The 16,600-nt window shown below is 42.8% G+C and overlaps 1 protein-coding gene across 3 annotated transcripts in view; it reads right to left on the bottom strand.

Annotated features, from left to right (window-relative positions):
- Positions 1-15,137, bottom strand: part of TXLNG (taxilin gamma) — a 60,507-nt gene extending 45,370 nt beyond the window's left edge. For 2 of the 3 annotated variants that reach the window (XM_036745197.1, XM_036745199.1), the window contains exon 1: positions 14,981-15,127. In XM_036745197.1, the coding sequence (XP_036601092.1) occupies positions 14,981-15,091 (111 nt within the window). In that variant the 5' untranslated portion in view covers positions 15,092-15,127. Of the gene's footprint in view, positions 1-14,980 lie in introns of all 3 variants that reach the window. The other variant, XM_036745198.1, reaches the window with a different exon arrangement.
- Positions 15,138-16,600: the final 1,463 nt, after the last annotated feature.

Genomic DNA, 16,600 nt, shown 5'->3' with positions numbered 1-16,600 from the left:
CTAAAGCTTTTGAGACTTTGAAAACTAAACTGACCACCACTCGAGCATTAGCTTTACCTAATCTAGAAAAACCTTTCACTTGGTATGTTGATGAAAGGAGTGGACAATCTTTGGGAGTCCTAACCAGCTGCCTATTTTTCAAAACAATTAGACTCTTTGGCTGCTACAGCCCCTAGAAGTTCTGATTCCCCATCGAGTTCAGAGCACCCTGGAAGCAGAGGGCCACCAGAGGCTCACCAAATAAATATCTTAGATACCCTGAAGCAGTGGTTAGGAGAGCTAGGCATATAATAGTCATTCTCCACCACACCACAGAGGTCAAATCATGGGTTATGCCAGGGAAATTACCCTTTCTCTATACTCCTATACTGCCTGTTTAGTGGTTGTTTGCTTAATCTCCTTGCCAGGTTAATTTCCAGGGTTGAAGCCATCAACTGCTATGGACCCCCGGCCAGCAGGAAGCAGTTTCAGAAGCTGAGACCTTTGTCCCTGACCCCAAAAGAATTTGGGTCCCATTCATTTGAGGGGGGAATGACGACTGTGGGAACCCTCCTGAGCCCCACCCCGAATCTTCCCACTTGATCTGGCTTTTCAGGCCCAAATAGCCCAGCCATTCTCTGGATCCCTTCTGGTTGTTTCCCATCCTTGATCCTGATCAAAGTATCTATACCCTTATTGTCTGTCAGTCATTTCCACATAGCCTTCAGCTATTTCCCACCCCAGTCCCATCAAGATCCTCCTTAGACTCCTCAAGACCCTCCCCTAAACCCCAGATTACACAACTACCCTTGATCCCTCCCACTATCTTGCCTCAGATCTAGCTCAGCTCAGATGAATCTGGCCAGCTGGCATTAGCGTCACAAATACTCAGGCTCCTTAAGAGAGAAGGCTTGAGTCGAATTCTTTCGGCAAGACCCGGCCATGTCGGTACTTTGGGGTATCAAGCACCCTTCAACCCCAAACCTCATAAATTACTAAAGAATACCTCATTTCTATATTAATGAACGATGGAATCAGTACTGAGAATAGGGAAAGGGAGAGTAAGGTCGGGAGGAGTAAATGTATATTCCAGAAACAATGAGTTTTAAAGCCCCACTTTAGAGTGGAGGATTTGTGTGGCAACAGAAAGTCAGCTTTATGTGCAACAACTGTGCAACTTCAAAAGTTTCTAAGCAGAGTAGGCATGCAAAGTAATAGTTGAGGAAGATATTAATAAAAGAAACAAGTAAAAAACAATATTGCTCCTCTTGCTTCGGCCTGGGGGAGCTGAAAGATAGGAACAAATCCCAGGCTTCAGTTCTATCCCTTCAAACTCCTCACAAACGTGTCTTCTTTTGACCTAATGCAGAGAGAAGAGTAGATTAGAAGTGGGAGGAAAGGAGGTCATAACTGTGGATGTGATGCATAAGGCATAGTGAACTGGTTTTGTAACATTTCCTATTATTTTTATTTTGGAAACTTTGTCTCCCTATACATATATCCTGCCAGGCTGGAAGTGAAGCAGGGAACACGAGCCGACTGGCAAGGAAGCTCTGGCTAATTCTGTTTCTCAAGACAGGCCTGGTGGCCCTCCCCCTCCTTGGTTCCAGACTACAGACACCTTTAGAACTGCTTTAGAACTGCAGCTCAGAACTCTGAATGGCACATAAGTGATCCACCTCATTCCTCAGTAACAATAACTACTGACATGCACCTATTCGATACTACTTAAAGCAATCCTGAAAAACATCTAACTTGATCTTCACATAGATTGTAACTGGGGAAAAAACAATTTCTGCAATCTTAACTGTAACAAAACTGCATATGAATTCTAAGAGACTAAAACTAGCAAGAGGAAATATGTACTATAGAAATCAAATACTAGGGGTGATGCATCGTTGCAAAAACAAAATAGAAAATGTACTCCTTATTACAAAGTCTCAGGAAAACAACAAAATGTACAAGGCATTAATAAAATGGCATAAACAAGACAGAGGTAGTACATATACTAGGTTATGTGACCTCAGGCAAGTCACGCATAACCTGTGTGTCCTGGTCAACTGTCTAAATACTGAGTTACATAAACAGCAGTTGTTCTTCAAAAGCAGCTTCCTACCTACACAGACACTTGAATGTTGAAAGGTATAAATAGGGCTGGGGGGACCTTCAGCCTCAAGGCCACATGCCATCCTCAAGTACGGCCCTTTGACAAACAAATTTGACAGAAGAAATTGGGTCACACTTGAGGGCCTCAACCACCCCTGGAAGAAGAGTAAATGATGCAATGATTTTAAGGAGTCAGGGAAGAAAATAAGGCTTCCCAGATTTGTACATCTGACAAAGTTGTGGCTGTAGAAAGCCTAAGGAGGTTGCAGTGACTTTTGAGGCCATTGAGTCATGGCCAAGTTTCCTTCCTCTATTCTCAGGGCCACAACTCACTGTTCTTGCCTGAACTATTGCAGTTTGGTCTCCAAACCCCACCGATTCATTCTCCACAAAGCAAAATTTCCCCAAGCACATACCTCTAGGATGAAACACAAATTCCTTATTTGGTTTGTTTGACCTTCATTATCTGGTCTAACCTAACTTTCCAACTTTATTCTTCATTTGCATCTTCTCCATGCCTTGAATGCACTTCCATATCACCACATTTCCTGTTTGCTTCAAGGCTAAGCTGAGGTGTGTCAGCTCCGAGAGCAAGGGTTGGTTCCTAACCTGGTATAATTTGAAACTTGTCATAGGGGTTTTGAGAATATTTGGTAAGTATATTTATCCAGCTGAAATATTCCAGAAGTTCCTAGTTGATTTCTAATCAATGAAATTAACAAATTTTTGGCATAGCCTGGAAGAAAAATTAGTGTTTTGTTTTAAATAAGGGATTCAAGATTGAAAAAGGTTGGCAAATTAATTCGTATGCATTTTACTTCCATACAATAGACATTTTGTGTATATCCACATTACCTTAATGTCTACCACATATGCTTGTTGAATAAACGGGAGTTATAGAAGCAACAAAACAATGTAAAGGCACCAGCAGAAGTGATTCAGAAGAAACAGGAAGTTAATAATCTAGAAGCACTATTCTAGGTAGATAGATAAAATGAATTCAAATAAATATAACGTTACTCACATTTAAAAAAAACTTACAGCAATTCTTCGCAGGAACCAAAAGTGGGTGTCCTATTGGTGAATGTAATGAAAAAGACATCCATGAACTGACGCAGAGAGAAAGTGAACACAACTAGAACATGATGTAAGACTGCAGAAAGATTCACATGGCCAATGTGGGAATTTGTTTTGGTGGATGGTTTTATTTTTTCTAGGGTTGGCGGGGGAACAAATTACAAATGCTTGTAAACAGAAATAAAGGAAGGAAGAGTAACAGGCTAAGAAAGGTTTCATGGCAAAGGCATTTAGACCCTCAAAAGCAGGGTCTGTCTGCCTCAAGTCTCCCTGCCCCAATCCATTCTCCACTATTATGATTCTCTTAAAATGCACATGCAAAATCATCTCACCCCACATACTCCCCATTGCCTCCAGGAATCTTCTCACACCTTATTCTCTGATACATACTCCTTAATCCAATGCCACCAGCCTCCTGGTTCTTCCAGGAACAAAGTGTGCAGAATATTACTGACCGCCGTGGCTTACTTTATGTCCCAATTAAAATCTCACCTTCTACAGGAAACCTTCCCTAATCCCCCTTAATTCCCAGTATAGAGCTTGTACTCCCATTAATACCCCCTCCTTGGGGGGGGGGATTATCTTTTGCCTCTTTTGGTATCCCTAGCACTTAACTGGTTATTGACTGATTTATTTTATGAGGTGGAAATGAAGAGGCAAGTACACTTTGGGCATGGGCAACAGCCAGTGAGAGGAAGAGACAGTTTGGAAAGACAGCTGAGTGCAGAGTATAATGTTCAATAATTTGGTATAAGGTTGGAAAGGGCTTTCCTAGAGGCTAAGGGCTTCACATGACCACATCTGTACTTAATGAATTGGCAGCGAGTACCGGATGGTCTGGGAAAATGGAGAAAGACTTGAGAAGAGATTGCAATAAGTAAGGAGTGACTGCAAGGATCATTTTTTTTTTCAGTAAAATAAAAGCCTGAGGAAAGCGCTTTAAAAGGGTTGTTTGCCTGCAACGAGAACTTACTTGAAGTTGGGTAGCACAGGAAGACTAAGTTCTCTCTGTTCAGTAGCATTCATATGAATATAGGAGGCAGACAGTGAAAGTAAACCAGGGCTGAATTTTGGCAAGAAAGTAGTAGCAAGACAAGGGCTTGAGGTATCTGAGAGTAAAGGATTGAGTTGTGACTTGAAAGAAAGCAAAGAAGTGTCAAAGGACTGAAGGCAGTGGTAGAGATTGAAAGATAGGGGGGTATGGTCAGACGAAGAAACAGTAATTAAGAAGTGGAACAGTTGTGTGATAGAGCCAATGTGATTTGATTCTTCCTTTATTGGTTTTTGTCACAAGACAAATTCAGTGGGGGCTCAAAAAAACAGAAAACATCCAAAGATATCAGGAGATCTTCTATACTGTTTCCTAAAATTGCAGAACAGCAAATTCCCCTCAACTCTCCAGCCTTTCCTCAAACCTCAGGGAAAGAACTTGCGGTCTCTAGTCTTCCAAAACGCCATTCATTTTATGTGTGAATCAGGATTTTAAAAGTTTTAAGTGCTTCATTACAAGGGCAACAGAGCTGTTGGAGTAAGAAATTAATGGCCTTTTGTCCCCTTTTGTCCATGAAATCCTAGCTTATAAAACAAAGCACCCTCATACACAAAGACAGAGGTAAAAAGGTTGAGTCTAAACCCCCTTAAAAAGAAATCAAAGGAACAAAATTTTTATTTTACCTGGTGAAGAAAAAGAAAGTCTGATAAAAGACATTTTGGGAGTATTTCAAAGAACTTCAAAATTTCAAACGCACAGCAGTACCTTAAAAAATATATCAATGTGAGACTTCTCCAAGTAGGAAAATTTAGTTATAATTTCCACTAAATTTTCATTAAAATTAGTATTTAAACATGTTAAAAGATGTTTCTCTGAAAGTTAACTTACCTTGACAAAAAATGAAATATCCTTCAGGGAAAAAAAACCATTAACAGACTGTTACTATCTATATTGTACAATTCAAAATAACACCACATCCACAATTTCATCTGAATCCCTATTTCTTAGGCATTTACTGCCCAACTTATTTAAGATTAAAAAAAGATTCTCACTTTTGAGGTGGAGGAACCTCTTTTTGATTCTTAATTGTAGGCACTAACATCCTAGGACAAGCTCTGGCAGGTGCTACACCAAGTTAGAAGGCCCAAGTCTGTAGGGACTGTGTCTCTTTCAAGAACCTACTCAACTAAATCAAAGGTAGGCCACAGAAGTGCTCTAGGCCAGGACTGCCATTTTCCTAATAGACGATCAGTTCCTAAATGGTACTTCTCCAGTAAAGCCATGACCTTAACTTTATGGATTCCTTCTTTATGTAATTTATAAACAAACTGGATTAATGGAAGTGCTGACAGAAATGAAATTATAGTTTACTCAGGTATTTCCCATCGCTCTATACCATTCCTGAAAAGTACTATATAAATTGTATCATTTGTTTCTCTAACATCTCATACATGTTATCAGATCAGGTATTAAAAACACAATGCAAATGACATTTTAAAAACATGGCTTGAGAAAGTACTCACGGTATCAAAATCTATTATTAAAGAGAATGTGTTTCTAGGGTGTTTAAAAAAAAAGACACCCCATTAGCTCCTACAGATTTAATTACCATTTTTATGCTGATGATTAGCAAATCTAACTCTCCTGCCCCAATCTCTCATCTCCAATGCCTTTCAGACATCTAGAACTGGATGTCCGGGAGACACGTTACACTCAACTCTGTTTCGATGTCCCAAACAGAACTCATTATCTTTCCTCCTAAGCCCTCCTCCCCTCCCACCCTCACTATTAATGTACTATCCTCCCAGTTCTTCAGGCTTACATCCTAGGATTCATTTCTGATTCCTTACTATCTCTCACCCCTTATATCCAAGCTGTTGCCAAGGCCTGTGGATAACATCTTTGCAACATCTGGCACACACCCCATTTTTTCCCTCTGACACTGCAACAACTCTGCTGCAGGCCAGGCCTTTATAAGCTCAAGTCCCCACTCCAGTCCATTCTCCATTCAAGTCACTAAAGTGATTTTCCTAAAATTCAAGTCTGAACATGTCACTCTACCTATTCAATAAACTGCAGTGGAAATGCATTCTTGGTGGAGTTGTGAACTAACGAAATCATTCTGTAGAACAATTTGGAATTAAGCCCAAAGGGCTATAAAACTGTTTGATCCAGCAATACTACTACTAGGTTTATATCCTGAAGAGATTATAAAAATAGTAAAGGATCCACATGTACGAAAATATTTATAGCAACTCTTTCTGCGGTGGCAAAGATATGGAAATTGAGGGGATGCCCATCAATCCAGGAACGGCCGAACAAGATGTGGTATATGAATGCAATGGAACACTATTGTTCTATAAGAAATGATGAGCAGGCAGATTTCAGAAAACCTTTCATGAACTGATGCTGAGTGAAGTGAACAGAACCAGAACATTGTACACAGTTAACAGCAACATTGTTCAATCATCAATTTTGGTAGACTTAGCTCTTCTCAGCAATACAATGATGGAAGACAATTCCAAAAGACTTGTGATGGAAAATGCTACCCACATCTAGAGAAAGACCTATGGAGTCTGAATGAAGATAGAAGCATACTATTTTTTGGGTTGTTTTTTTTTCTTTCTTGGAGTTTTCCCCTTTTGTTCCATTTCTTCTTTCACAACATGGCTAATATGGAAATGTTTAATTATGATTGTACATGTATAGCCTATATCAGATTGCTTGACTTCTTGGGGAGTGAGAAAAAAATCTTTAACTCAAAATCTTATTAAAGTGAATGTTGAAAAAAAATGCCATTATCCTAAAAAACTTTTAAAAATTAAAAAAAAAAACTCTGGTGACTTCCTTTTGCCTCCAGAAGCAAATACATAATGCTCAGTTTGGCATTCAGAGCCTGGATCCTAGAAGTAAGCTACCAGTTCCAAGTTTGGGGATGGAGCTAAATTACACTTTTGTTGCAAACAGAATCTCATTTCTCTCATTACTCTGTCATGCTGAGATAAAGGCTTTGAAATGGAGAGAAAAAGAGAATTGAAAAGTTCCCCTCTGCCTCATCTCTACTGCCCTCACCACCTACAAAAAAAAAAATCAATACTTGAGCTTTAAAGGGGTGCAGGAGGTTTTTAACCCGGGGTAGATGGATTCCTAAAAAGGTCCAAGGATAGATTTCAGAAGGTCTATAAACTTACCTGGAGAAAAAAAAAACCACTACATTTTTATTTCCACTAACCTCTAACTGAAATTTAGCATTTCTTTCCATTACTTAAAAAGTTTAAGAGAAGTTAATTAGACTGCCACAGGCTTCCCAGTAACACAAAAAAGTTAAAAACTCTTGATCTAGTCCAACTCCCTCATTTTTACAGTTAAAGAAACTGGTACTGAGAGACTGAGGGATTAAGAAATTTGCCCATCAATACACAGAAAAACAAGTGGCAGAACCACCAATCAAATCAGATCTCATGACTATAAACTCAGTATTCCTGACATCAATTCTTCTCAACACTTCCACCACTTTGAGACTGATGATAAAAAGGGGTGGGGGTTAATGGCAACAAAGTATATTTGTAGAATGAAGACCAGGAAAAGATAGCCAGATCATTTTAGACTAATTTCTTCCCACCCTCCACCCCAAGAAAGTATCATCAACACCTGTGCCAAAACAGATGATCAGAAAAAAATATTTATTTCAGAAAAAATATGTAGTCAAAAATCTAAACACTAAAATATAATGTTAATTTCAAAGAACCTCTGAAATCACTAGTAAAAAACTCAATTTGAGCAGTAATTCCCCTACAACATCCCATTCTGGCCTCTGATGGCTAACTCACTACTTCTCTGAGGCATTTTTTAAAAACACAGCTTTTAGGAACATTTTCATAATATTGAGCAAAAAGATATCTCTCAAATTCCCTAGTGTTTGAAAGAGAACTGATGCACCCCCTCAGTCATTGTAAGATGCTAGAGAGTGAGACCCTATCTATGCTTATCATTCCAATCATCTCCTCTCAGTCCCAGGCTGCCAATGCAAAAATCCCCTTCTTGTACTTCCCATCACTCCCCTTCCCCATCTCATCTCCATTTACCTCAGCCCCTACCACTCCTGATTCTCTCTTCTGTGTCCCTAGAACTTTTACCGATTTTCCTTCCTCTTATATTTCTTTCACTTATTGAATCCTGGTTCCACTTTCCTCCTCCTAAAACACTGCATGCCAGGCTCAATACACCTTTCCACATGCACTTCTTTTCCCAACATGTAACCGAAAAGGGATAAAGAATATACATACTCCTTACTGCCATTTCCCCACTCCACCCTGCTGCTATCACTCAACTTTTTTTTTTGAGGGGGGAAGGCAAGGCAATCAGCGTTAAGTGACTTGCCCGAGGTCGCACAGCTAGTAAGTGAGTCAAGTGTCTGAGGTCGGATTTGAACTCAGGTCCTCCTGACTACAGGGCTGGTTCTCTACTCACTGAGTCACCTAGCTGCCCCTCGGTCAACCTTCCTTAATAAGCATCCCATCCAGATCCTTGCAAGTCATCTACAAGTCACTCTGTCACTCTCCATTCTTTCTCAAGCTATTCAATATTTGCTTCAATCTTCCTCTAAAACTTGAAACCCTGCCCTCACTGCCTCATCGAGGTCCATGCCCTCTAACTTCATTCATCTCAGCCATACCCTTGATCACAAGGTTGCTCAAAACCGTTAGATCTTCATGTTCAAGAATTCTGAAATTCCCCTGATCAGGTTATTTCATTTCTCCCTCTCTGCCTCACAATCAAACCTATTCTTGGTCTTCCGTGAGGCCTCTACTTCTACTCTACCCCTCCCTGACCTCACCTAAATTCTCCTTTAACCTTTTAATTACCTAGTTCAATTATTTACTGTACTCTGCCCTCTGGAGACTGCCCCAGCCATGGTCTTTCTTTACCAAAGCCCAGCCCTGGTTCACTCCTCTGCTGTCCACCTCTTCTGCTCCTATTCATTTGCTTCTGATAAGTATTTTTATTCTTCCATGACTGACTCAAACTTTCTATAATGGCTGCTCCAAACCTTTTCTTCTCAAGCCTTTCTCAAATGGAAGACATTGCTTCCACTTTTACTGAAAAAGACAGCCTTCTCATGAGTTCCCTGTTCTGAATTTAGACCTTAAAACCCCTCTACATCATCCTCCATTTAGTCACAAATAAAGTGGTAACCCATCCCTTGCCAAGGCCAACTCTAAGACATGGAAGCCATTCTGACTCCTCCAGGATAGCATTTGTCACCTGAGTCTTTTTCATTTAGCCTTCTCTTCTGGCTCCTTCAATACTCCATACAAAAATGCCCGTATCTACCCATCCTTAAAATACTTTCACTTCGGGGCAGCTAGGTGGCACAGTGAGTAGAGCACCAGCCCTGGGGTCAGGAGGACCCGAGTTCAAATCCGTTCAAATCCGGCCTCAGACACTTGACATGTACTACAATTGCCCTGCCTGCCCCCCTCAAAAAAAAAAACAAAAAACTTTCACTTGACCTCAGGCTACTCTCCTTTCATTCTCCACCCTTTACAATAAATAAATCAGTGCCTCTGGCCTCAGCTTCAAATAGACTTCCCATTTACTTCAACTATTTTTTTCTCACATCACCACTGGAATGAAATTCTTTCGGAAAGGTTATCGATGCTCTCTTAGTTGCTACGTCCAGACAGTCTTTTTTTCTATCCCTTAGCCCTTCTTGACCTTAATTACACCTTGCCTCGGACCATCCCTCCCTGCTTCAAGGATGTTTATCAGTAAAACCTATTAACCATTCATGTCCTTTAATGCTCAGTCTTAGACACCTAGACTCTCTTGTTATACTCTGTATCACATCACTGTTTGCTGGATAGCATCACCTGGATGTCCTGTAGGAATCTCCAATTGCAGCACACTTTAACAAATTATCTTCCCTCACAAATTTCCTTGCACATCTCCCTTTTATGTTAAAACTATCACCATTCTTTGATTAACTATCATCCTCAGCTCCTCCTGCTCCAAATTTCTTCCATTCCAATAAGTTTATTCTACTTATACAATACCTCTCACATCTGTCCCTTTTTGTCCGCTAACACTGCCATAAACCTATTTCAGGCCTTCATCACCCTGCCTGCACTATTCCATAAGACTTCTAATTAATCTCCTTGCTTATCTCCCCTCTCTTGAATACATTATCCAAATAGCTGCCAAAATTATCTGTGACCATGTGTGACCATGTCACTCCCTGCTCAAGAATCTTTAGGGGATCTATAGTAGTGACTCTAAGGTAAAGTTCAAACTCCTAAGCTTGGTATTTAAAGTTCTTCACCAAATGTCTCTAATCTACCTTTTCGGACTTATTTCGCATTATTCCCCTTCACATATTGTATTTTATATACCCTGTAAACTAACATACTTGCCATTTGTGCAACTTGGCATTCCAATTCATGTCTCTGTTGTCCCCCATGACTAAAACATACTTCCTTCTTCATCTTTATTTCCAGGCTCAATTTAGCTACTACCTAAGCAGTCATTTCTGGCTCCCCTACCTATTAATGTTAGTTCCCTCCTCAAACTATATTGAGCGCCATTATCTATTTACATGTTGTATTCCCCTGGTAAAATATAACTGAAGACAGAAGCCTTTACAAAAAAAAAAAAAAAACAATACTATGCCTTGTACCTGGCAAAGGGTAGACCCTTAGTGAACCGAATTCTACCCATTCCTCCTAGCTAACGCCCTCTGGGGCTACAAGAGTTTAATTCTTTGTTCCATATTTAATTTTTTTAAAATGCCTTCATACAAACACTTAAGCAGCTGTACTAAGTTTTCTGTCTCCAGCTTCCTGGTCTTTTTAAAAAAAAAAAAAGATCTGCATATAATCTTTTTAAAAAATCAATCTTCACAGTAAACATCACTGGTCAAGAAAACCTACTGTACTACTACCTAACATTTTCACCAATAATTGTCTAATAACTTAGTGTTGTAGACATTAAACCTCTCAAATTGTAGTTAACAGTCCTGCCCATATTCCAAAAACCAAACCCCTCTTGAGTTCCTAAGTGTATTCAATTAATTATTAAATCAATAAATTTCTTTTAAGGTGCTATTAATAGATGATAAAATAAAGTCTGCCTCATGAAATCAAGTCAATTCAACGGACCAAGAGGCATTCTAATATTCATAATTAAGAACAAACTTGAAACAAACAGGAAAGCTCTAGATCCTCCCCTTCTGGCGAATTCCCTGAAAAACAAGACCCTCGGAAGCAAAGGGCTTTTTTTCTTTCTAAAAGACAACGTGGCCATTTATCTCAGAGATAGTTGTTTTGCATGTATTTATGGAATACTACAGCAACGAAGGAAATCTGAAAGGTAAGGATTGCCTATTATGTGTTCTTTAAGAGTCAACCTCCAAGTTAAGAAGACCTCAGAGAAGTAGCTTAAACTCTCAGTTCCAGCGCAACTAAGACCAAGTTGCAGAAAAGGTGCTAAATATACACCTGCAGACGAAGTTCCTTTACACCGATGAAATCACAGGAACTAAAACACAGTGACAACCAGCTGCTCTGGCTGCGTCCGTCTCTCCAAACACCTAGGTAAAGGCACATTTCTTTAAACGTTTTTTAAATAGCCTTTTAAAAAAAAAAATCAAGAGTTAAATATCGTCCTTATTTCTCCATGAAGAAAAATTAAGGTACGAAGATTGTCAAGTTGCTCCTCCACCCCCTTTTTGGAGACCACAGATCTCCATAGCAGGACCAGACAAAATGAAGGTCCACAAAGTAGCTTAGTTATATATGAGGAAACAAAACACTCACCTGAGTAAGTTTTTTTTAAAAAAACATATTTATCCTAACTTAGAAATAATTCCATTATTATACCCAAAGGGCTACAAAAACGTGCATACCTTTTGACCCAACAATATGCTACTAGGTCTGTAAAAGAGGTCATAAAAAAGGAAAAGGACCCACATGTACAAAAATATTTACAGCAGCTCTTTCTGTGGCGGCAAAGAATTGGAAACTGAGGGGATGCCCATCAACTGGGGAATGGCTGAACAAGTTGTGGTATACAAATTTAATGGAATACTATTGTTCCACAAGAAATGATGAGCAGGCAGATTTCAGAAAAACACGGACTTAACACGAACTGATGCTGAGTAAAGTGAGCAGAACCAGAACACTGTACACAGCAACACTGCTATGACCAACTTCGATAAACTTAGCTCTTCTCAGCAATGCAATGATCTAAGACAATTCCAAAAGATTCATGAAGGAAAATGCTATTCACATCCAGAGAAAGAATTTTGTGTGGAGTGAGAATGCAGATCGAAGCATACTATTTTCTCTCTTTTTTTCCTTTCTTGTGGTGTTTCCCTTTGGTTCTGATTCTTCTTTCACAACATGACTAATGTGGAAATGTATTTAATATGATTGTACATATACACATGTATAGCCTATATCAGATTGCATGCCATCTTGGGGAGGGGGGAGGAGAGGGAAAGAAAATTTATTACTCAAAATCTTATAAAAATCAATGTTGAAAACTAAAAATAGCAGAAAGTGCAAACAACAAAAGAAAGAACAAAAGTGTCAAGTGCTTACAAAAAAATAATAATTTCGTTATCTTGGTGGGGCGAGGAAAGAAATAAAGAAGGGGAGGGAGAAAAATTAGGCATAGAAATCAAAAGAAAGGCAGATGGAGTTGCAAACTTCTAAAGTGTTAACTGGCTTGTTTTTCCAGTTCACTGTCTAGTGCAATAATAATCAGTTGCTTAACCATTGTTCCTATTAATAACAGCTGACTTTTATACAGTGCTTTAAGTTTTGTAAAGCCTTTACACACCCGACCTTCAGAACACTCCTTGAAGATAGGTAACAGTGAGGATACCCCCCATTTTAAAATGGGTCAGTCTCCGAGGCACAGATTCCTACTTTTTAAAAAGCAGCAGTGGGGTGCAGGGGCCAGCACCACAGGTCTCACCTGCGAGAGACTTGGACTTCCCGACCTCCCCCCTGCCCCCCATTATCAATTAAATACCTACCCTGGTCAGAAGTGGTATTTGAAGTCAGGTCTAATCAGGCAGCTTTTAACTATGTACAAGATAGCTGAAATGCTCATTATGTATACGTGAATGAGGATCCAGATTAGAACGACAAAAAATGAAATTGTTCTCCGGATTCCGGTATCTTGTTTGCTCCTCCCACCTCCCCACATAATCAAGTTGGCCGTGAGTTTCATCTTTCCCCAACCTCTCCAGCGCCTCCTCCCCCACCAAGTGTCCATGAAAAAGTGAGGAAACAGTTCTATCTCCAGAGTACGTGCAGTCCTTAGGAGGTTGGGTCCTTTTCACAATTCATTTAAGAAAAATTTTTGAAAGATAAAGAAAAAGGCACCTGAGAAATAAAGATTAGTGCAAACACAGGACTTCAAGAGGAAAACCCCCAAATCTCATCTCTTAAAACTTTGCCTAGTAGATGGAATCATTTTTTTTAGTTCAGAGGTCTATATATTGTGTTAGAAAAAAGTTCTACAGCAATTTTATGTAGGACTGATGAGCACTATTTAAAAGCATAATTAAAACAAAGCAAACAGCCCTGAGAAGTCAATGTAGCCCCACACAATCAATACAGCCTTGAAACAATTAAACCAAAAACATTTTACTGTGAGTAAAGAGAAATAGACGATCCGTATCCGCATTTCTAGACTTTCTTCGCAGTTTCCTTTCTCACCTCTGAAAGGAATGTGTTACCTATTTCTTAGGCAATCAGCAACAAACAAGTGGCCCGCAGGAAGGTGGTCTGCCTTTAGTTCCGTGGTGTGGGAAGGTACGTGGGGGGGCCTTGTAGACTGCCTTCCAGTGAATCGTAAAACAGGCTGGTTAGGTAGTGGGGGGGGGCGCTGAGCTGAATTCAGTCCCCTCTTCACAAGAGGTGAGGGTACTGCGGTTTCTTTTTAAGAGGGTGGGAGGAAGGAAGAATTCAGCCAAGGCCAAGTCCCTTCTTCTTTACTTCGGTCAGCACCCGCAGCCAGACAGCCCGTCGGGGAACTGAAGGAGAAGCCGGGACCGAGGCCAGCACGTGGAAGGGAGCCGCGCGGAGGGCTCGCTCGGCGCCAACCTCAGCCGGCACTCCCGCACCCTCCTAGGACCAGGCCCGTCAGCGGTGTCCCCCCCTCCCACCGAACCCCCCCCCCCCCACTGCGCTCAGCGGCGGGCCCTCCCGGGCAAAGAGGGGCGAGAACGCGCAGCCCCGAAGACTCCCCGCGCGCTAATCTTACTGCGCAATAGCCTCAGGCGCGCCGCGGCGCGGGGCACACCCCGCAAAAGCGCACTTAGAACTGGGAAGGGGGACGGGGCTGAGCGGAGTCCAGATACCGTTAGCCGGCTCGGTACTCCGGACGGTGCAGGCAGCCCCGGGAGCCGATGGGGGGCAGGGGGAGGGACGGACGGCACCACGTGTCCCACCTGCCCGCGCCGCAGACTTCTCGACCCCCCCACCCCTCGAGCCTGGCTCGCGCTCCCATTTTCGTCCCCCTCCTGCGCGCGCCCCCTTTCTGCGCGCTCCCCTCCCCCTGACGCGCGCCCCGAAAACACCAACCGGCCGTGGTCGTCGACGTCGTCGTCGTCGTCCTGCGAGCCAGCGCTCCGCTCCTCTTTCCTGCAGTACCCCCCCCATCATCGTCGTCCTCCTGTTTTTCCCTCCCTCCCCCCCCACCCCCAAGAAGAGAACCGGACTGGCAGGTCCTCGAGGCTAGCAGGGACCGGGGAAAGGTGAAGAGGCCCGGGCAAGGCAGCCAAGTGCCGTCTCGCGTGGCGGGGACAAGGGTTACCTCGGGGCTCACCTTCTGCCGCGGGCTGCGCCTTCGGCCGCCCCGTCCCGGCTCGGTAGCCTCTTCGCCGCCGCCTCTTCCCCGCGCTACCCCTTCTACTCGCGTCGCCATGAGGTGACGGCAGCAGCCAAACAAGCGGTCGGAGAGGGGGGCCACGGGAACCACGCAGCGCCGTTTGCCCTGCCCCCGCCTCCCGGGCAGCCAATCGCGGGGTCCCTCGGCTCACCACGTGACCGGAGGAGGTTCCCTCCCGGGGGCGGGAGCGGAGTAGAGTTGGGACGGGTGGGTAAGAGCTGGGGGGAGGGAGGGAAGGAAAAGCTGTGAATCGGCCCGGTGGAACCTCTGTTTTGGAACCGGAAGAATCAAAGGGCAGACCGAGGCCGCGGGAGTTTGCGCTCAGTGGTTCCGCTCTAGAGTTGGGGAGACCACAAATCCCGGCGTGCAGTGCGGCAGCCGCCCCCTATGGAGAGGAGGGCGGTCCAGCCTCAAGGGCTCGCTGCTGGGCTGTTGCGCGGCATGCTGGGAGTTCTAGTGGTTGCAAGCTGCACCTGATGTATTCCCAATCTTGGGGAGGAAGTTAGTTACCCTCTTCGTGGGTGGGGAGATTTGGGGAGCCCAGCAGTGTTTAGGGAAGGGACCAGGTGGCTGCAGTGACTGTTTTCTTGCACCCAGGAAGGGAGATTCAATACCTTTTCTTCGCTAAACAATTTTGCCTTTGCCTCTGGAAAAAAAGATTTTGAAAAGAAATTGCCCTGGACCAGATTTGGAAAAAAAAAATGCTCTGCATACCTTATCTCAATTGGTTACAAAGTATTGCCCCGGGTTGGCGGGGTACCGAGATGCCAGAATTCAGATTATCCCTCCCCCATTCCCTTAGGCTGGCCTTTGTTAGCAATGTTGCCTCCCACTAGGTGTTTAAAGGTCAGCGGGTTTTCTTACTTGAAGGTTGTGTTACCTCCAGGTCGCGCCCGTAGTTCCACCCTGGTGGTTTGCATAATCTGCCGACCTCACGGGGTGGTTATGAAGTTCAGGTGAGATAATGCTGATGAAAGTGCTTCAGAGAAGTTCTCAAACAACCTGTCTGCATTATTTAATTACACTTTGTTCTCTGTGGAGGGGCAACTGTGCTCAGGCTTTGGATTGAGAGGGCTGGACTCAAAACCAGAAAGACCTGGCTAGGGCGCATAAGTCCTGGAAGTGGCTGAACCACCACCACTCACCCCCAGACCACTGGTCCTGCTTCCAGCTCAGCCCTCACAGCGGTCAAGCTAGCCTAAATGAAGCAGCAAGTCACCCTGAGAAAGATATAGGAGGCAGCTAGTGCAGGAAAATTCAAACTGCAACCACGACCGTCTTGATCACCATCTGTCATCAGATCACATTTGGAGAACCTAAAATCCTTGAGAGCAGCAGTACTTCCAACCCAGCGCCTTCAGCTATTATCCTGGGAAACAACTCCCTGTGAACTTGCAGCCTGGCAACTGGTCCTACTAGGCTGCAGGCAAAGCTCCTGAAGACAGAGAAAAGAATGCTATTCCCCCTAAAGTCCTTGGCACTGTCAAATGGTTCAGCCTCAAAAATTATGATTTCATCAGCGGAAACGACATTCAGAAGGAAGCA

This window comes from Trichosurus vulpecula, chromosome 2 (genome assembly GCF_011100635.1).
Source record: "Trichosurus vulpecula isolate mTriVul1 chromosome 2, mTriVul1.pri, whole genome shotgun sequence".
Classification (NCBI taxonomy): domain Eukaryota; kingdom Metazoa; phylum Chordata; class Mammalia; order Diprotodontia; family Phalangeridae; genus Trichosurus; species Trichosurus vulpecula.
Note: the sequence above shows the minus strand (reverse complement) of the source record. Positions and strands in the feature narration are given on the sequence as shown.